The 17,707-nt window shown below is 39.2% G+C and overlaps 1 protein-coding gene across 4 annotated transcripts in view; it reads right to left on the bottom strand.

Annotated features, from left to right (window-relative positions):
• Positions 1 to 17,707, bottom strand: part of slc23a2 (solute carrier family 23 member 2) — a 60,538-nt gene that overhangs the window by 21,953 nt on the left and 20,878 nt on the right. For 2 of the 4 annotated variants that reach the window (XM_050050445.1, XM_050050447.1), the window contains 4 exons: positions 13,157 to 13,380; positions 9,553 to 9,651; positions 7,376 to 7,492; positions 4,544 to 4,701 (listed from right to left, as the gene is read on the bottom strand). In XM_050050445.1, coding sequence (XP_049906402.1) covers positions 4,544 to 4,701; positions 7,376 to 7,492; positions 9,553 to 9,651; positions 13,157 to 13,380 — 598 coding nt within the window. The remainder of the gene's footprint in view (positions 1 to 4,543; positions 4,702 to 7,375; positions 7,493 to 9,552; positions 9,652 to 13,156; positions 13,381 to 17,707) is intronic. The other 2 variants (XM_050050446.1, XM_050050448.1) reach the window with 1 other exon arrangement.

Below are 17,707 nucleotides of genomic sequence, written 5' to 3'. Positions count from 1 at the left end.
ACACTCTCCCAAACAGAAGCACATGGCCAATTATTATGCAGAAAGTCATTAGGCCTTTCTACTATGGTGATCATTCGGGAGAAGCAGCTTGCACTGCTATGTCATTTAATTCTCCCCAAATACCTGTTTCTCAACTGCATTATAGTTTTTATTGTTCAAATCTGCATGTGTGGGATCTGTTCACACTGATCTCAGATATGGGTCACTTCAAACAGAAATGTGAACAGTCTAGGCAGAAAGATCGGGGGCCATATTCACAAACATTTAGAGAATACTCTCAGAGAGCTCCTAACTTAGCTGAAAAGTTTTTAGTAAGGAGTCCCAGTTTAGGATTATTTAGCAAAGTTCTCACAGCAACTCTGAGCAAGGAAGGGACAGAAACTTTTATCGTAGTGAGGAGGTATGGTTGACCTGTTGCTAGGTATGAAGCCTTCTTTTAACAGAGGGGATTGGTTGTCAGAGACACCCTTTTGTGAGCCTGCAAGGTGTGGACACCCAGTGGAAATGAAATGAACTGCTGACTGTGAAAGTGTTAAGTGTTAATGGGAACGCTTTGCTGATAAAAGTTTGAGACAGACACAAGTCATCACTGCTGCACTGTTGCATTTTTCCAGTTTTCCAAATATCTTAGTATTGTGATCATTTTAATTCTGGCATTATAATGATACTGCATTAGGTGGGAACTGCGTGCATACCCCTAATGAGATCGACCACAAATACTATCCCTGCACAATCTAATCTGTAGCATTTCATTCACTCACTGTCATGCAGTGTTTGGAGAATATTTCTCCGACCTCTGTGTTTCCACCATTTTTTCCTCTGATTAAGAAACTCTGAAGCATCTTAAAAGTCCTCCTCCCTGCTCCTAACAGTTTTTCACCTTAGGAGCTCTTTTAAGGGCTACGATGCTCTGTGAATAACTTTATCTTTACAAGGACCAAGTCTTAACTTTAAGGGGAAATTCTAAGAAAACGTCACAAATCTAAGAATTTTCTTAAAGTTGCGTCACTAAGGAGCAACTCTTAACACTAGAAAGCTTTGTGAATATGGCCCCATATCTGGAGAAATAATCAGAACTGAACATTAAGCACTGTAACATGAACATAGTCATAGACTGAGCTTGAGAAAGCCTGTGTGGAATTTGAAAGACATAGGCATTTACCAGGCTAATGACCGATGCCTTCAAGTTTCATTATGGGAAGTGTAGCATCCTGCATTTTTGGTGCTTTGGTGCGTATTTTGCAACAATTTTGACTCTTCCTTTTTTTTTTTTTTTTTAAATCAGTATTTTGCAGGTGCCCCCTTTTATGGAGGGGAGGTGGAGAAAAAGGCGAGATAATGCAACATTTTTTTTTGCAGGTAGTGGCCAAACAAGCCTGCTATGAATGAGCAGAGCTGTGGTGCTGACATGAGAACAAACAAATGTCTTGGACCAGTAAAGCCCATCAGTACAGAAAATGATCTGTGACGCACTGGACAGTCTGTGGTCTGTTGACGTACGCAGCCAGAAACTGAGCTTCCGGACATATATTTGTTCCTTATTTGGACACTGGGGAAAGTACCTAATCAAAGCCTGAAGGCAAACAAGACCAGACGCCTGATGTGACCTCACAGCAGAGAAACGTTTGTCAGCAAAATCAAAGTCATGTGAAATTTTGTAATCTATGTATGTCCAAAAAGAAATAGTATGAAAAAATGTTTGAAGATCTGATAAAAATGGAAAACAGAAGTTTTTATCTTCATTTTAACTGTGTTTGCATAACGTTTTTACATTTCACAGTTGAGCAAAGATCCTCATGAGGAAAACAAATGCTGCAATAAAACTACAAATATCCACACAAGCAATTAATTCTTCTGACTTCATCTCCTTTTTCACAAGGTCTTCACTCATATCAGACATATCATATGTCATATCAAATAAAAGAAAGATAGGATAATGTTTACACACTATCTACCCTTAGGCATGAGTCAAGGACATGGAATTGGTGTCAAAAAGAACAGCAAGTATCTGTGTCAGTCTGGGTTTGTGTCTGCATGAGGTGATTTGGCTGGAGCGGCTGCTGGGGGAACAATAATGAGATACTCAGAATCTGCCACAACACGATGGAAATGCTTCATTACAAAACTGGAAAAAAGTTAACCTCTCTGAACCGCTCCTCTTTTATGAAAGGAAAACAACACCTCATGCCAACATGGCCTGGCTTTCATTAAAGCACAGATCCAAGAAACGGGATAATATCCATGGCAACAGGTAATATCTCATGTCAGCTGTTGTTTTATTGGGGAATGATGGGACTGATATAACCCTCAGAGTGGAGTCAGGTGGATCACTGGTCACGAATCACTATTCACATCACATTATGTACGCTTGAGAGCATAAAACAACAGTGGGGGTGAACCACAGAGATCAACAGATTCCAGGTATCACATCAAGATGTGTGAAGAACAAGGGCAGCTCGAGGGCAGGGTGAGGACTATGAGAGGAAAAATGAGGGAGGAGCAGGGAGAAATATATGTAATCAGTCAGTGGGATGACATAAGGTGAAAGATATGAATGTATTTTCAAAAACCAAGCAGGTGCCTCTGTTAAACAGAGCGTAATAAATCTGGGAGAAACTGGGTCAAAAGAACTTTTCCTGACATGTGTATCCTGGTATGGCTGAAAGCAGGGACATCCCTCTCTGTGAATGGGCTGCTAACAAAGACATGGCTGTGTGTTTAATCGACTATGGCTTGTTCAGAGGTGATGCAATAGTTGAACTACATGTAGGTCACTCCTCTGTCTTTAGTTAACTGGAATCTCTTCAGCCTCTGCTCTGTTGTCTCAATTTCTGGAAAGTTAACTTCATACTCTTACAAAAAAAGACTGCAGACTAGAGTTGGGTCGACTGCTGGATTTGCAGTTCTGGTCCATTGTACGAGCTTAAACTGTTCTGATTTGATAAAAACCATCTGAATCGGCATTTGTCATTATGACATGTTCTGGCAAATTAAGGAGTACCCTACATCAGCGACCTGTTCCAACGGCATCACAGGGCTAAGCAATGCTACAATGTGATATACACATTCTTTTTTAATAAACAGACTTAACGAAGCTACTTGACTATGACACTCCACTTCCTATTGTGCCTGTTTGCCCATCTTTCAGGGTGTGACGGCTGCGCCCTACGATACAAAGTTTAACTTTTGGAACATGTAATGCGCGCCGTGTGTTATGTGAATAGGAAAAAACAATCACTAACTCCAGATAGCTTTCCTTTCACCTGTAAATATCAGGGTATGGTAACTATGGAGGGGAGCTACCCAGAGCTTTACATCTGTCCCACACACAACCCTTTAAGTCTTATACACACTTAAAAAACGATGCCTGGAAGAAAACCAGCTCTGAAATTGGGATTTCTGGTAAGCAGGCTGTGATATAGTGCTGGTTATGGTTGCTAAGCAACTTAAGGTGTAAACTGCCTCTATGCCCTTGAAGGCTGGTTTCTTATTAAAACAAGCTGTGCAAAATTTGGCAACATTTTGGGTTTGAAAGACATGTCCGAGCTGGCTATATGTCCTGTTTCTAACTATTACTGTCACTCGCTTTAAATGCGCCACAATGGTGGAGGAACAGCCGATTCATGATGTTGATATGATGAGTTATCTATAGGATACCTTCTTATTTAACAAAAAAAAAAAAAAAAAAAGGTGGCAGCTGGCTGGAGGGAGATCACTAGGGAGCTGAAAGTTTCTGGTAAACGACAATCGCTAATAACAAACTACTTGCTACTGGCTGTATTGTATGTCATTCCAAAACATATCACGATACAAAATGTGTTTGTTTTTTTTTGTTTAAAACGTATAAATGTAGGAAGATAGTGTACAGGCTATTCACCAATCTGAGTGGTTACATCTCCAGTCTGATCTTGAGCGCACAGCTAATAGTTACCAGGATTTTTTACATGACTTAACAGAAGTACATATTTATTGGATTTAATGTGGACAGAAAGCTCTGATGTTACGTGAAAAACGAACGCTCACTTGCTGTTAGGACACGGTGTCACTGTGTCCACTCGGAAATAAAAATTTTGAACACCCCAGTCACATGAACAATTAACTCATCGCAATCTCATAGAAAAAATATACATACAGGACAACTTCTATAGAATAAAACTCCTTTAAAAAATTCAGAAGCGCAACATATCCCTGCTTAAATTACTGTTCTGAAGTTCTGGTAACCTCCTGTGACATAAAAAGGACATGTAAGCTTCTACTTAAAACGCATGCAAACACACTTCAGAGTGACATGAAGAGGAAGGATGGAGAAAGAGGAACTTCATGTCGACAATGACCCTTGTCTTTAAGTGGTACTTAGAGATGAGAGGAAGAAGAAAGGGGAGGGGGAGGTGAGGAAGTGAAAGACTGAACACAATGTACGACTCATACAAAAGCTGCACTTTGGCGTTTGTGTGTAGGCATGAATCTCCTGTATGACTGTGAGTATGTTTTTATTCATGAAAGCATTTCCCTCTGTCCATGTGAGACAGTATTGTGTGTGTACCTGCAGCCAAGTGTGGTCTGTAGTAGGGTGGTGATCCCCACACAGAAGAAGATGGTCCCAATGAGCTGACTGGTGGCCCACTGATCGAAGCCGACGCACATCGCCTCAGCGAGAAGGAACGGCACGGCGATAGTTCCACTGAAACATGTCAAGTAGTGCTGCAGAGACAAGAAGCCAATGTCAGTGTGTATACGTGCGTGTGTTGATGTTTTGAGACGAGTTTGAGGACATTGACTGTAAACTCAGCACAGTAACACCATAGTAACAAACTTTGAGGATGTTCCCAAAATGAGTCAGATTACATAACCCCCCGGGTGTTATTTATCTTTTTGTTCTGTCAAAAAGCAAAAAAAAGATTTAAAAAAAAAAAAAAAAAAAAACTACAGATGAAAATTAGCTTATAGCTAACTCTGGTGCAGCTAAGTAGCTGTGCACTGTCACAATAATATAAAATAAAACAAAATAATCCCTCACATTTGCATCAAATCTGGTATAAAGTTCTGAAACGGTCTGAGGAACAAGTGATCCGTTTTTGGATTGTGTAGCTGTGTATAAAACACTTACAATTTTAACCCTTTGGTTCAAACTGATTTTTTCAGGTCTATTTCTGCTTGGACAGGTTTCCCTTAACTTTTTATTTTTTGTAAAACACAGTTAAAAAAAAACAACCAAACCAAAAAAACCACCCCTGCTACAAAGTTATTTTTCACCAAATCTGATACATATGTGGACAACACAGCAAAAAAAGAAAAAAGAAAAAACCCTTTCACTTTTTTAGTCACACCTGACAATTGTGCAACCGCAACCAAATTTACTGGCACACCACGGCACATTCACAAACTCTGATGATGATGATGTCTGACTCACTTGCATTTCTTTTACACATTTCATCCCTGTGCCACACCCTAATATTTCAGAATGGATTTAGCACCATTTACTAGTCAATCATATGTAGAAATCCCACTCTAACCTTCCTACACCTGGCCTGAACTGCTACCTGTGTGGGTGGAACCTCTGAATCTAAAGGAAGGCCGCTCATCTGTGGTAAACTGAACAAAGGAGCAGGCAAGCCTCATGTGCACGCACTTTTCCTTCAGTAGTTTGGTTTGTTTGATAGTTTAGGAATAAAATTCTACATTAAGTAGTATTTACTGTTTATTATATGCTGTATAAGTACAGTTTCAGATGTGGGAAAAGTAACTGTTTCAATAATATGTTTTGGCCATAGACTGCCAATTGGTTTGTGGACACCTGTTTTGAAGCCTCGAGTTTGGCATTTTGGCCATTGCAAAAAAGGTCCCACTAACCCATTAACACCCACTAGCATCTGGCTTTTGTCTATGGTGGAAATGGTTACAACTGGCATTCACTGTGTGACAAATGACTCACTGGTATTAACTGGCAACAGCTCCAATCTGCTTTGACGGGCAGTGATGGAAAGATGGTGGATCTGACTAATAGACTGTAGCTTCGCCTCACAGACAGCCTGTCACTAAAAGCTGCCCGCCCTTAATTATGCATAACTAACTAAGCCTCAAGTGGCCATTGGAGGAACTGCAGTTTTTGGCACTTCAGTGTTTGCAGCTTGGTTTGGGCAGCATTTACAGTTAGATTAAGTTACATTCATTTACCTATGAATTCAGATTATAATAAAGCGTACTGTTAATTTCTTTCCTCATTCCAAACTACTCTCTAACCATCAGCCTTTGATAATCTGTTCTAATAGGCAGCCCATTAAGTTGATTGGTATTCCTGGAGCCAGGCTATTCTGAGCTGTATTAAGCCACAGTATTCTACAATAAGTGATGTTTGATGTAGATTTGTGTCTAGATGTACTCATCTGGACACGCTACCCTTACTGAAGACCAGTGTACGGAGCCATGCCAAACTGGAATTAACTACCACTATACTTAACCCAGGTTACTAGTAGGCTTACTTTTAAAAAAGAAACTAAGAACAGAAATTATTAAAAAAGAAATCTGTTTTACCAACACATCATGTAATGTTTGTGAAGGTTATTTGTATTTGTGGAGCTCACTCGGGTGATGCCTCAGTGTACAACCATGTTTTGTGCAGTCACATATAATTCATGCAGTTAAATATAATTCTATAAGCCTAGGTTTTGGGCTCTACTGGCTTGCTGTTATGATCTATTGATGTGATGACAGTGTAAATGTGAGATAACTACTACTGTCTCTTGTTTGGGTTTTACCTAAATTTGTCAATGATGTAAAATGTCTATGATGTGATAATTTAATGTTTTGTTTTTGCGTTTTGTGTGGACCGCAGGAAGAGTAGTCGTTACTGTGGTAACAGTTAACAGGGATCCTGAAAAAAGAATAAAGAATACTTCTTAAGATGTGTTTGTCTACCCAATATTACAATAACAAATTTGAAGAACTGTGAAGCCTCGTTAGGGGTGTGTGTTCACTAAGTCCCTTTATTTATTTTCGTAGATTTTGCAGATATAAAAGATCTTCTTAGTCATGACTTCAAGACAATAGTCCAGAGTCAGACACAAACACACTGAGGTCACACAGTGAGGACATTAACCAACTAAACCACCAACATGACAACAACTGTGACCAAAAACCTATTTTTGTGTCAGGCATCCAGTTGCATGATGAATATTGTGGACAGTTGGATGAAAAATATAGCACTGAGATGACAAATACAACCCCAGTAAAGGACATGACACACTCTGATTATAAAGTGTGAGTGTTTTCCAGATCATTTGATGACACATTTTCAGTTTAAAGACAACATAATGACGACTGATTATACTCACTGTAAGTCAGCCATGAAACTAAACAATTCAGTCTGTAGATTTACCTGTAAGCCCAAGAACACACACAGGTACCAGGGTGGGGTGTCTTCTATGGTATAGATCATGTCCATCCTCCGTGCGTCTGTACTGTCTGTGCTGTCCAATGTCTCAGACATTGAGCTCTAAACACACAAAGAAGCACACAGATAAATGAAAATCCTTATCATATCATGATTTGATTTTTTTTTTTTTTTGAAGAGTCAGACATCTCTTGTGGCCAAATACTTTGTATTTGATACAAAATAAGACAGAAAAAAAAGAAAGAAAAAAAAAATGTTATGAAAATTAAAGTTATAATCCTTAAGATTCACATGAAATCAAACCTCATTTTCTTGGTAATATTACATAGTCATTTCCATTTAACGACCATTTCTTTTTTCCTGTTTAATTGTTGTTGTTTTTTTTTCAAACAAACTTTTATGTTTTTTAGTTGTTTGATTTATTACATTCTAACCCAGATTGTTGTCCTCCTAAACGGATGTTCAAATCTTTTAAATTGGGGTTGTATGAGGTGCTCATCCATGGTGGTGTATTACATACAGCAGATGTCAGTCGGTGCACTTCCAGCTTGGTGAAGCAGCAAGAGTGCCGACACAAAAGCTAAGCAATGTACTGCTGTGGACGGGGGCAGCAGCAAAACGAATTGTAGCCACCTAAAAAAAAAGTCCGACTTCACAAAAATCAGTCTCACTTTAAGTATACGCTATATTTAAGATATTTTAACCGCAGTATCTTGTTGTTAGACAGTGATTTCCAATGGGGAACAGAAACAATTATATAACTCTCTTCATAGCCAGACTCCTTTAAGAAAAACAGTAATATAACATCACTAAAGACAGGAGCTGCTGGTCTACCGCTGGCTTGACCAGTTATTTTGGTTGTGATATTGTGTGACTCTGGCGTTTAAAAAGGGTTACCTCAGATTAAACAAAGTCACGCAATAACACATTCTAACAAACTGATCAAGGCAGTGGTAGACCAGCAGCTCCTGTGTTAAGTGAGCTAAAATGACTGTTTTTGTCAGTGGAGTCTGGTGGCTTTAACGAGAGCATAGATGAGGAACTGAAACCTTTAACAGCTTTCCTGTCAGAACAGGCTGTGTCACAAAAAGTAAAGCAGTGCCGACTGATTATTGACCATTTACTGTGGCTAATACACTGACTATATGGATAAGTACCTCATTCAGGCTCACTTCAAAAAAGATCCAAACTATCCCTTTAAGATCTTCAGTTTGGTAACTTGGATGTTTTTATTATACTCTTGAACTTAATAAATATATAGAAAGAAAGAAAACCAAACAAGAGACAACTACAGTACACACAGTCACACACCTTGATACACCCACAATATACAAATAAAAAATAAAATAAAAAAAAAGGCAGCAAATTAACAAGAAGGACTCACAATGATGCAGCATGTAATCAAGTTCTTTTTAATCTCACTGATAATCGCCTCACTGTTTACTGTTGACTCTCATCACAGCCGTATAAAACTGTTATATTCAGTTACTGATAAGCAAATGGCCATTTTTTTCCGACATTTCTTTCTTCACACTAAAAGTATTTAACTGTCAAAACACAGATTGATATTTATTGCGAAGCAGCCACAGGAAACACAAAGTATTAGCACTGACCGAAATCATTCATCAATACTGCATCTACAAAAACAAGACAGTGGATCAGTTTTTAATTTTGCTGTGAGTAATGACACAAGAAGGAGCAGCAACAGTGAGCTGATGGATGGAGAGTTGTGCTCTGTGCTCTGCTGTCGAGTGGAAAACTACTCTGACTTCTTTAATAAAACAACACGTGCTTGCTTATTTGCACGGTATACAGATACACCAGTTGCTCTTCTGTTATATCTCTGATAAAATAGCTGCTCGAGTGTGTGTAAGCTGTAGTATCAAACCACACTTCTTGTTACTACAGTAACCACCAGCTATAAATTTACTAGGACTGAAATCTGAAGGATTACAACGTTGAGAATGTTGGGGAAAGGTGAAGGAGGAAAAGAAAAGTCCATGAAACTGTGATTATGAGTGATTATGAGTAAGCTTTCTGAACCATGTGACTTAGTGTCAGTCTGCTTAAATACAGGCTTATTTGGGAGTAAACTTGCACTGTAGATGACTAATAAAGACACGTGAGGACTGTTTCACTTCTCTATTTTTCCTTTTGGTTACCTTTTCTGCTCCTTGATTATCTTTAGTGTAGATGGCCATCAGCTCCGTGTTCTCAGTATCCTGGTCTCCACTGGCACCGCCCACGCCGTTCACCACCACCTAGACACACAAACATACAATTTAGACTCTTCTCCCTGTCTCCTTTCATAAGGCAATACAAGGGGAAATCTTAATTACAGTTTACCAAAGCAGGCTGGCACGGACAACTGACTGAGGAGAATGTTCACAGTTCTGACACATCGTTAGCCAGTTGACAAACCCACATCCAGACAGGTAAGCTGAGCAAGTTCCAGACTTTTGTTTAAGTTTGTGTCTGTAAAGTCCATATAACAGCTAATAAATAAATAAATAAATAAATAACCAGATTTGCCAACCAGGCCATAAAAACAGTTTTCCTATGTCACTGTACAAACAAATTTCTTCCACTGACTATGTGTATGTGACGTATGAGGATGTGCTTTTCCTGTGAGTGTAAGGAAAGCATCCGTGTCATGCTGATTTATAAAGGGAGGGGCATTAACAACTACAAAAGTCCTCTACCAGGCAGCTGCCTAGGCTGATGGCGGTCACTTCAAACAATTCTTGCAATTCGAAAACAAACAGCACAGCATGTCCCAGAAGCCAACAAATATACACCCCTCCTCTATTTTTTACGGAGATCCAGCGTGTTGCGCAGAGCAGATCCGAGTTTTCACAGGCACTGTTGTGAAATATAGATACAATAGAATTACAAGGATTAATGTATTTTTATTAACTTTGTCTGTGGGCTCCAACGCAACAAAGTTGAAATAACACATTAGCAAATCAAAAAAATCTGCCAGCCTATAAAAGTGGGCATGAAATTGTCCCTCCTGGCTCCCTTACAGTCAAGGTGGCAGTGAAGATAAGAACGACGACTGACTTAATCACATCATATCATGCCTAACTTTAGTGGATCATAATATGCCGGGTATGGAATTATTCTGCAGATGCTCTGGTTCAAAATGAGACCAAGCTTTTCTTTGGATGTCAGTTTTTGAGCCACGACAAAGGCCAAAATGTGGCCTGTAACAGACGGTAAGGCTTGTTCATTTTAGTCGAGCTGACAAACAATAAACCTGGGGCCCCTACTGGCTGGTTAAGAGGAGTGAAGTGTCAGCAGTTACTAACAGTATAATACAGTTAATAAAAAAGCTTTTTCAACACTTGTGAATCATCGCAACCACTAGAGGTGCTAGAGCATATGGTCTTGTATGTGCACACAATATATGAGGCTGATTGATCCAGTAGTATGCCAAGTTAACTGCAGGCAGACAGACAGATACACACACTGACACACATGCAGGACGCGAGATCCTCTCCAGGGGTAAAAAGGGACAAACTGTGAGAAAGATTAAAAGCATTAAAACCTACATTTATAGATGATATACTTTTGAATGCTGCAATGTCTGAGAGACATCACACAAAGAGACTCATCCATCAACTGCCAGCAGCCTGTCTTAACGGTGCGGTTACAGAGTGATTTCTACAGCCCAGTTTTTACTGTACAGTCCTGTGATCCCTTCTGAGAAAAAACCTCCTCATGTAAACATACTCTGCTGTGTCTACATGCAGAGTCCCCCAGATTAAACACTGGACAGCAGAGTCTCTGCGTGTGTAAAAGGAATTTGTAAAATGTTGGAGACAAATGTCTAAAATCTAAGGGTTATACAGCGAAACAAAACACACAACAAAAGGAAACTTTAGACTTGTAACATATTTCCCTTCCTTTGTGTTCTGCTAAACGGCTCCAGAAAATGACACAAGAGAAGCCTTGAGATTGTTCTAACAAACAGGACATAGGTTATCTGAAGCCAGCAGGCATCATGGTCACTGTCACGGCTCTGTGGAAAGTTTTATCTTAGTTTCATTCTGTGGTGAAGGCAGTGCTTAGATTCTTTAATTAAACCTGCAATAGCTGTACTGATTTTATGGACACTTGATTGTTTCGGAAACAAGCTGTAAACACAACACTGATACTTACTAAGTTAATGTGTTGAATGCGATAGCAAACAGTTGCCTATTAAGACATCCAACAGATATGGCACTATTAGCAATGATTTATGTTTCTGGATGCTAGATGAATACAAGTTCGCATCATTACTCATTACTCACAATACATAAATACACTAAATACATACATTTTAAGGACCTGCAGACACTCTTACTGTGTTACTAACTGTCAGTTTGCCGAATTGTTGTGGGCAGGTGTCATACTGCTGGTTTATTAGAGCCTAATGCTGAAAAAACAAAGCTATGGGGAGCGGTGACACTTAACCACAACAGTTAAGTTGGAAAACCAAAATGATGGGCTGAAAGACACCAAAAAACTCTGTAGAGCTGAGGGACAGTGCAGGCAGAGTAGGGTGGTGATTCTCTGTGGGTTTGTTACTACAATTGTCCTCTTACACACTACATGGTCATTCAAGCCATTGCTAATATAAAAAAAATATTAATTACTATTATTTATTACTTTAGCATGAATGGAAAGATTTTATAAGCAAGTTTACTTAATATATCAAAATTATTCATATTTATGCAAAATGGTCCTATTTCATGAGGGAGCAAAAAATAGTACTTACCGGGCTTGTCACTCCTAAACAAACACAAACTTTTGCTTTAACGTACCTTTTTATTATTTATTTATTTTTACACATATCTTTACTTAAGTTCCCAACCTGAACTCTATTCTCCCATGTTTTTGTGTCTAAGTGACTGGAGAAAGAATTTTTGACATTGGCTCAGTCTTGAGAGAGAGCGCTGCGGCCGACAGCAGCGAAACAGGCTGCACTGTGAACACTTGGGACATTTGTGCACTGTCAATTTACATCCCCTCAAGTGTTTATTTTGCCACTGACAGGGTCAGACTGTTATTCTGAGTGTCGGACAACACTTTGGAAAGGATCCCTACAAAGACGGACCTTTGAGTTAAAGAGTAAGATCCTTTTTGAATGAGGTGTGTTTTACGATGATAAAATGACAGTTTATTTAAATGGAGTCTGGTGGGTTTGCTAAATACTGGACCAGTTTTCAAAAACTTATCTCCATTAGTCACTTAGACACAAAGACATGGGACAATAGAGCCCTAGTTGAAAAATACACAAGTTACCTTTAAGTACAGAACTTGTGTAAATGTGCAGTGCATAGTTCATTTCCATCACTGGATTTATGCAAAAGAAAGTTACATTACAGCAGAAGTTTGTTTTATAAATAAATCTCAGATAAATTGCTACTGTTGTCATTTTGCCTTTTGACCTACATGAAACTAAGCCAAGAAGATAAACAGGAAATGGATGGACTGAGTGGCAGCAGCATGCATCAATTGGCCATGAAGTATACAGTTTGTGTTTGTTTGTTTATTCTCGGGCCGCCCGCTCACACAGATACATTCCACGAGCAGTGCCAAATCTGAGCGTGTAAGGCCCAAGACAGAGAGGGGAGAGAGGACAGACATTTTTAGGTTGTGTGCATATTGACCAAAGCCTGTCTTTGTCTGACTGTGTGAGCTTGCCTTATGCATGTTCCTGATGGGTCTGTGGTTTTGGTTTTATAATTTTATAGCCAGGCCATTAACATGTTTATGTACCGGAATAGGGTAGAAATCTGCGCCATGCTTGCTCTCCTCTTCGAACTTTCCTCCCTCACTGCTGCTGTCCATCGACTTGGGGGTTGTATTCTTCCCCACGCCCATCCTTGTGTCTACGTCGTCGTCGTTTGCCTCTTTCTCTGTCCCTACTCCGTCTCGCTCCGGTGTGAACACTGCAGATGAATCCCTCAGTCCGATTACATCGTCCAGGACTGACTCATCTGCTGGGAAAAAGGAGACAGATAGACAGAGAGATCAATATCTTGAGTTATAACGTAGAGGGTTCTAATATCCTAACGCTTCACTGTGAAGGTCTCATCACATCAGAGAGCCTGAGAGGTTGCCGGGCCGCACTTCTTGTTGTTAGAAACTTATCTCAGGTCTCTGGTTGTTGTTTATGGGCCTGTCTATCTCAGATGACAAAAGTATGTTAACTGCAACCATTTATCAGATTAAAAGAGAAATCAATATGCTAGTTATAGCTTTACAAATGCAAAGCCCTGCTTCCTTTCTCTGTTTCCTTTTGAAACATCTCAGGTCTATTTTGGCTGCTGTGGGTCTTTTGGTTACTAAACAGATTGTGTAATCACTTTTAAGACATCAGCTTTGGCCCAGGCAACTTGGGTGTTGGTGATTATCTAGAGCTGAAACAGCTAATCAACTACTTTGATACCAATTATTCCTGTAAGTCATTTTCTGAAGCAAAACTGCCAACAATAAACTGTTTCTAGCTTCTTAACTGCGAGGATTTGCTGATTGTCTTTTTGTCTTATGTGGTAAAAAACAGAATATCTTCATTAGTCAGGGCAAACTAACAACCTTAATATGTCACCTTGGCCCTTAAAAATTGTAATGGCCATTTTTTTTCTCATTTTGTAGACTTAATTTAATTTATGGTCAAGAAAATTATCAGTAGATTAATATATTAATGAAAACAATGATTAGTTGCAGCCCTAAACTAATCAAACAAATAATTCAAGTAATTAAGAAATAATGATTTATGTCTCCAACAGGTCTGACAGACACAAGAGGAGAGAAGGCAAACACATAGAAAGGCAAGATGATGCAAGATTATGCAAAGAGAGAAACATGGATACAGGTTTTACAGAGAGGGGGAACAGAATGACCAGAGTTGCGTGTGATGAAAAGGAGCAGGAGGTAGAGACAGACAATACGTACTGGGACAAACTTAAATTCCTTGTGTCATGTCAACTTTTGAGTTATGCCGCTCTGTATAATATGTGACATTTGGCTGTCACTGGCACACCTTTTATGCAATCTATCTTTAACTGTCACTCACGTGACTATTAGTCTGGTATTTTTTAATTAACCTAGACCTTAATGTACCATGTTTCTGTGTCCAGTTGACCAATGGGGATAATATTTTTTTAAATTGTTCCGGCATTGTGCAAGACCAATGCTGCCAGCAGCGGCAAAACAGGCTGCATTGTGAACAATCGGGACATGTTCGCTTGTTTACTTCCCCTAAAAGTGCTTCTTTTTGCCACCGACATGCTCAGATTATTATTTTAACTGTGTGACAATTATGACTGACTTTTATGTTGAAGAGTATAATTCCAAATACAGCCCCGAAGTTGCTGTGGCCAAACCCACCAAACTCAAATTAAATACAGTAATTCATTGTAAAACAGATTTCATTCAAGGTTGACAGAAAACAAAATACAACCCACAAAAAACATCTTGGTTCATTCACTGTTCTAACAATACACAAATCTGTTTTGGCTGAAATGAACCCTTAATTTACCCAGTTAGATGTGAAAATAATAAATAAATTAGGGTTTATTTAAATGAGTCTGGTGGACTTGGCGATATCAGTTTGGGGGCTTTTTCTGGTTAAACAAATAGTGCCTTACTTTCAACAAAACAGTCTATGTGAGGAATGCTTTCCATAATGTCTTTTAGAAACGCAGAATAATAATCTGAGCATGTCAGAGGCAAAAACAAGCACTTTGATTGGGCATAAATTGTACGTGTGAGTGTTTCCCAGTTTCCACCAAAAAACTTTCGGTATGGTACCTTTGGAACCAAAAGTAACCATTCAGACATGGTACCTACAGTGGTCCCTGACGTTTCCACCGCAAACAGTACTCTTAAATGTGGGCGGGGTTGTTGACACTCACTGCTCCATCCAGCATTCAATGTATTTCCTCATACCAGTGACACAGATGGAAGTCTGTCACTCATTTATCGTCCAGAGAACGAAGTTACAGCAACATTTTCTGAACAAAATAGAACAGGCTGCAGTGAGAGTCTCTCTCCATGGGATATTTAAAAAAAAAAACGGGTTTGTGCATTTAGTCCTTCTAAGGCAAGCTCAGGGATTTAGTGTTGCCATAGCCCACAGGAACAACGCTCCACAACACTTATCTTTTCTCTGAGTGAGGATTAGAATATATGCAGTTTGCATAACCTGGCCGAAATTAATACATATAAATGCTTGAAGATCCACTCATTACTAAAAGTGTATGTCATATAAAAACTAAAGTAATGGTCAAAGTTGCTTAAGTGAAACTTAAGGTGTGCTGATGATTAATGTTGTCAGAGCATACATTTAGTACATTACAAGTTAACGTTCCACCTTAAAAGTTGCCAGCAGTTGGCCCGGTGAAAGTTATTTTTTTACTCCAACTCCAGCTGCTGCAAGAGGCAACAAAACATCCTTTCATTTTATAGTTACAGTCTACTAATAAAACTCTCCTCGGTATGAACAGTGGTTACATGAGCCTAAAAACCAGCCATTGACCATCTGCTATTGACCAATCAACAGAGTGCAGTGTTCACAGCTCCACCTTTTAGTACCAGATCTATGTGCTAGGTACCCCAACAGAGGGGGAACCAAAAATGGGGACGGTACGGAACGGTTCCATTGGTACCATCCACAACTTCTTACAGTGGAAACGGGAAAAAAGTGTACCGAACTGAACTGAACTGTGCTGCTTGGTGGAAATGTGGCTATTGTGGCCTGTTTCGCTGCTGTTGGCTGTAACAGTCTTGCTCAATACTGGACCAATTTTAAAAATACTTGATCCCCTTCGTCACTTAGAGACAAAAACATAGGAAAATGGGGTCCAGGTTAAAAAATGCTAAACTTTCCCTGTAATGTATTGAAAAGTTGCCAAGATCTTAGTGTTGACAGCTGTTACTCAGGTACCTGCCAAAACCAATAAAATAAAACATGTCAACTATGTGAAAATCAAACATTCCTTTATCTCGTTTTCTCTGAACCCAAATGGCTCGGAAACCTTGTGCCCATTTTAACTACTATGTTTGTGTGCAACTACTGCTCAGTATGACTGAATTATCTTGTTATGTTGTATAGATGTGTTTTGACCTCAGGTCTCTATAAAAGAGACCTCTATAAAAACAGATCTTTATCTCAATGAGATTTGATTCATCTGATTAAATAAAGCTAAATTAACCCACTACATTCAGGTATGGTTTGTTATATACAACATGTATCTCAGGTTACATCCCCGACACTGAAGTCAGGACTGCACAAAGGATGTTTTCACGTTTCAAAACTACAGTGCTTTGGTCTTTTATCTTCTTGTGAAGACTGGTTTTATAAACCAGTTCATGAATCATGTCAGACTGGAAATTACTTCGCACTACTCAAGGAAACTGTACTAGATCATCAGGATTCATTTGAGACATAGTGTCCCAACACAAAAGACAGACAGTTATAGGGATCACTGACGCCTTCAAACGTTGACCTAACCCCCTATATAAATACTCCTGTAGATGAGTGAGAAGTCAACTAAGGATCCTGTTTCCCTGGGCACTGATGCAAAGCTGATTCATTATTTAAAAGGTCAATTCATTCATTACGTAGAAACCAAGTTACCAAACCAACTTGTTAAAAAAAACATAGCTCTCGTATAACAGCAGTACAACTAATTAACTATGTGCGTGTTTGTTCAATTTTTCCTTCCTTTTTCTATTCGTCGGCCACCCTTGTTTCATTATCTGTGTGTCTAGATGTGATCGTAGGAGTGTGACATCCTTTGCTTTTCGTGCTCATTTACAGTGCTTGTGGAGTGCTTGTGTCTACAATCTATGCTTCTAATGCGTAAGTATATTGGCCCAAACTGAGCCAAATGACCAAATATATATTTAAAAAAATCCCTCAACTTGATGTCTCATAGGTTTCTTAAATGCATGAAAAAATGGAGCAAGTGTGAACGAGTAATCAAAAGCAATTTTTAAATTCCAAGAGCTGTAATTTAAATTATAAATTACATTAACAACAAAGTTTAGTCTGACCCTGTTGACTGTAGCCCCTAAAATTATCGATACATTACTTGGTGGACCTGTATGTGAGGAAGCACATGTCTGCATCAGTTGGATCAGACATTAAATGGACTTTACCCTGCCTGCACTCTGTCTGATTGAGCCCATGTGTGTATAGGGCAGGTCACTGTTCACAGAATTCACAGTGAGCAAGTGGGTGGGTTGATGACATTTCTATCATGATGCTCACAGAAAATTGGAATAAAACAAATATCCAAGGGTGAAGAAGAGGGTGAATTT

Source organism: Epinephelus moara, chromosome 8 (genome assembly GCF_006386435.1).
Source record: "Epinephelus moara isolate mb chromosome 8, YSFRI_EMoa_1.0, whole genome shotgun sequence".
Classification (NCBI taxonomy): Eukaryota; Metazoa; Chordata; class Actinopteri; order Perciformes; family Serranidae; genus Epinephelus; species Epinephelus moara.
The sequence above is the reverse complement of the archived record's forward strand: the minus strand, read 5'-3'. Positions and strand labels throughout refer to the sequence as shown.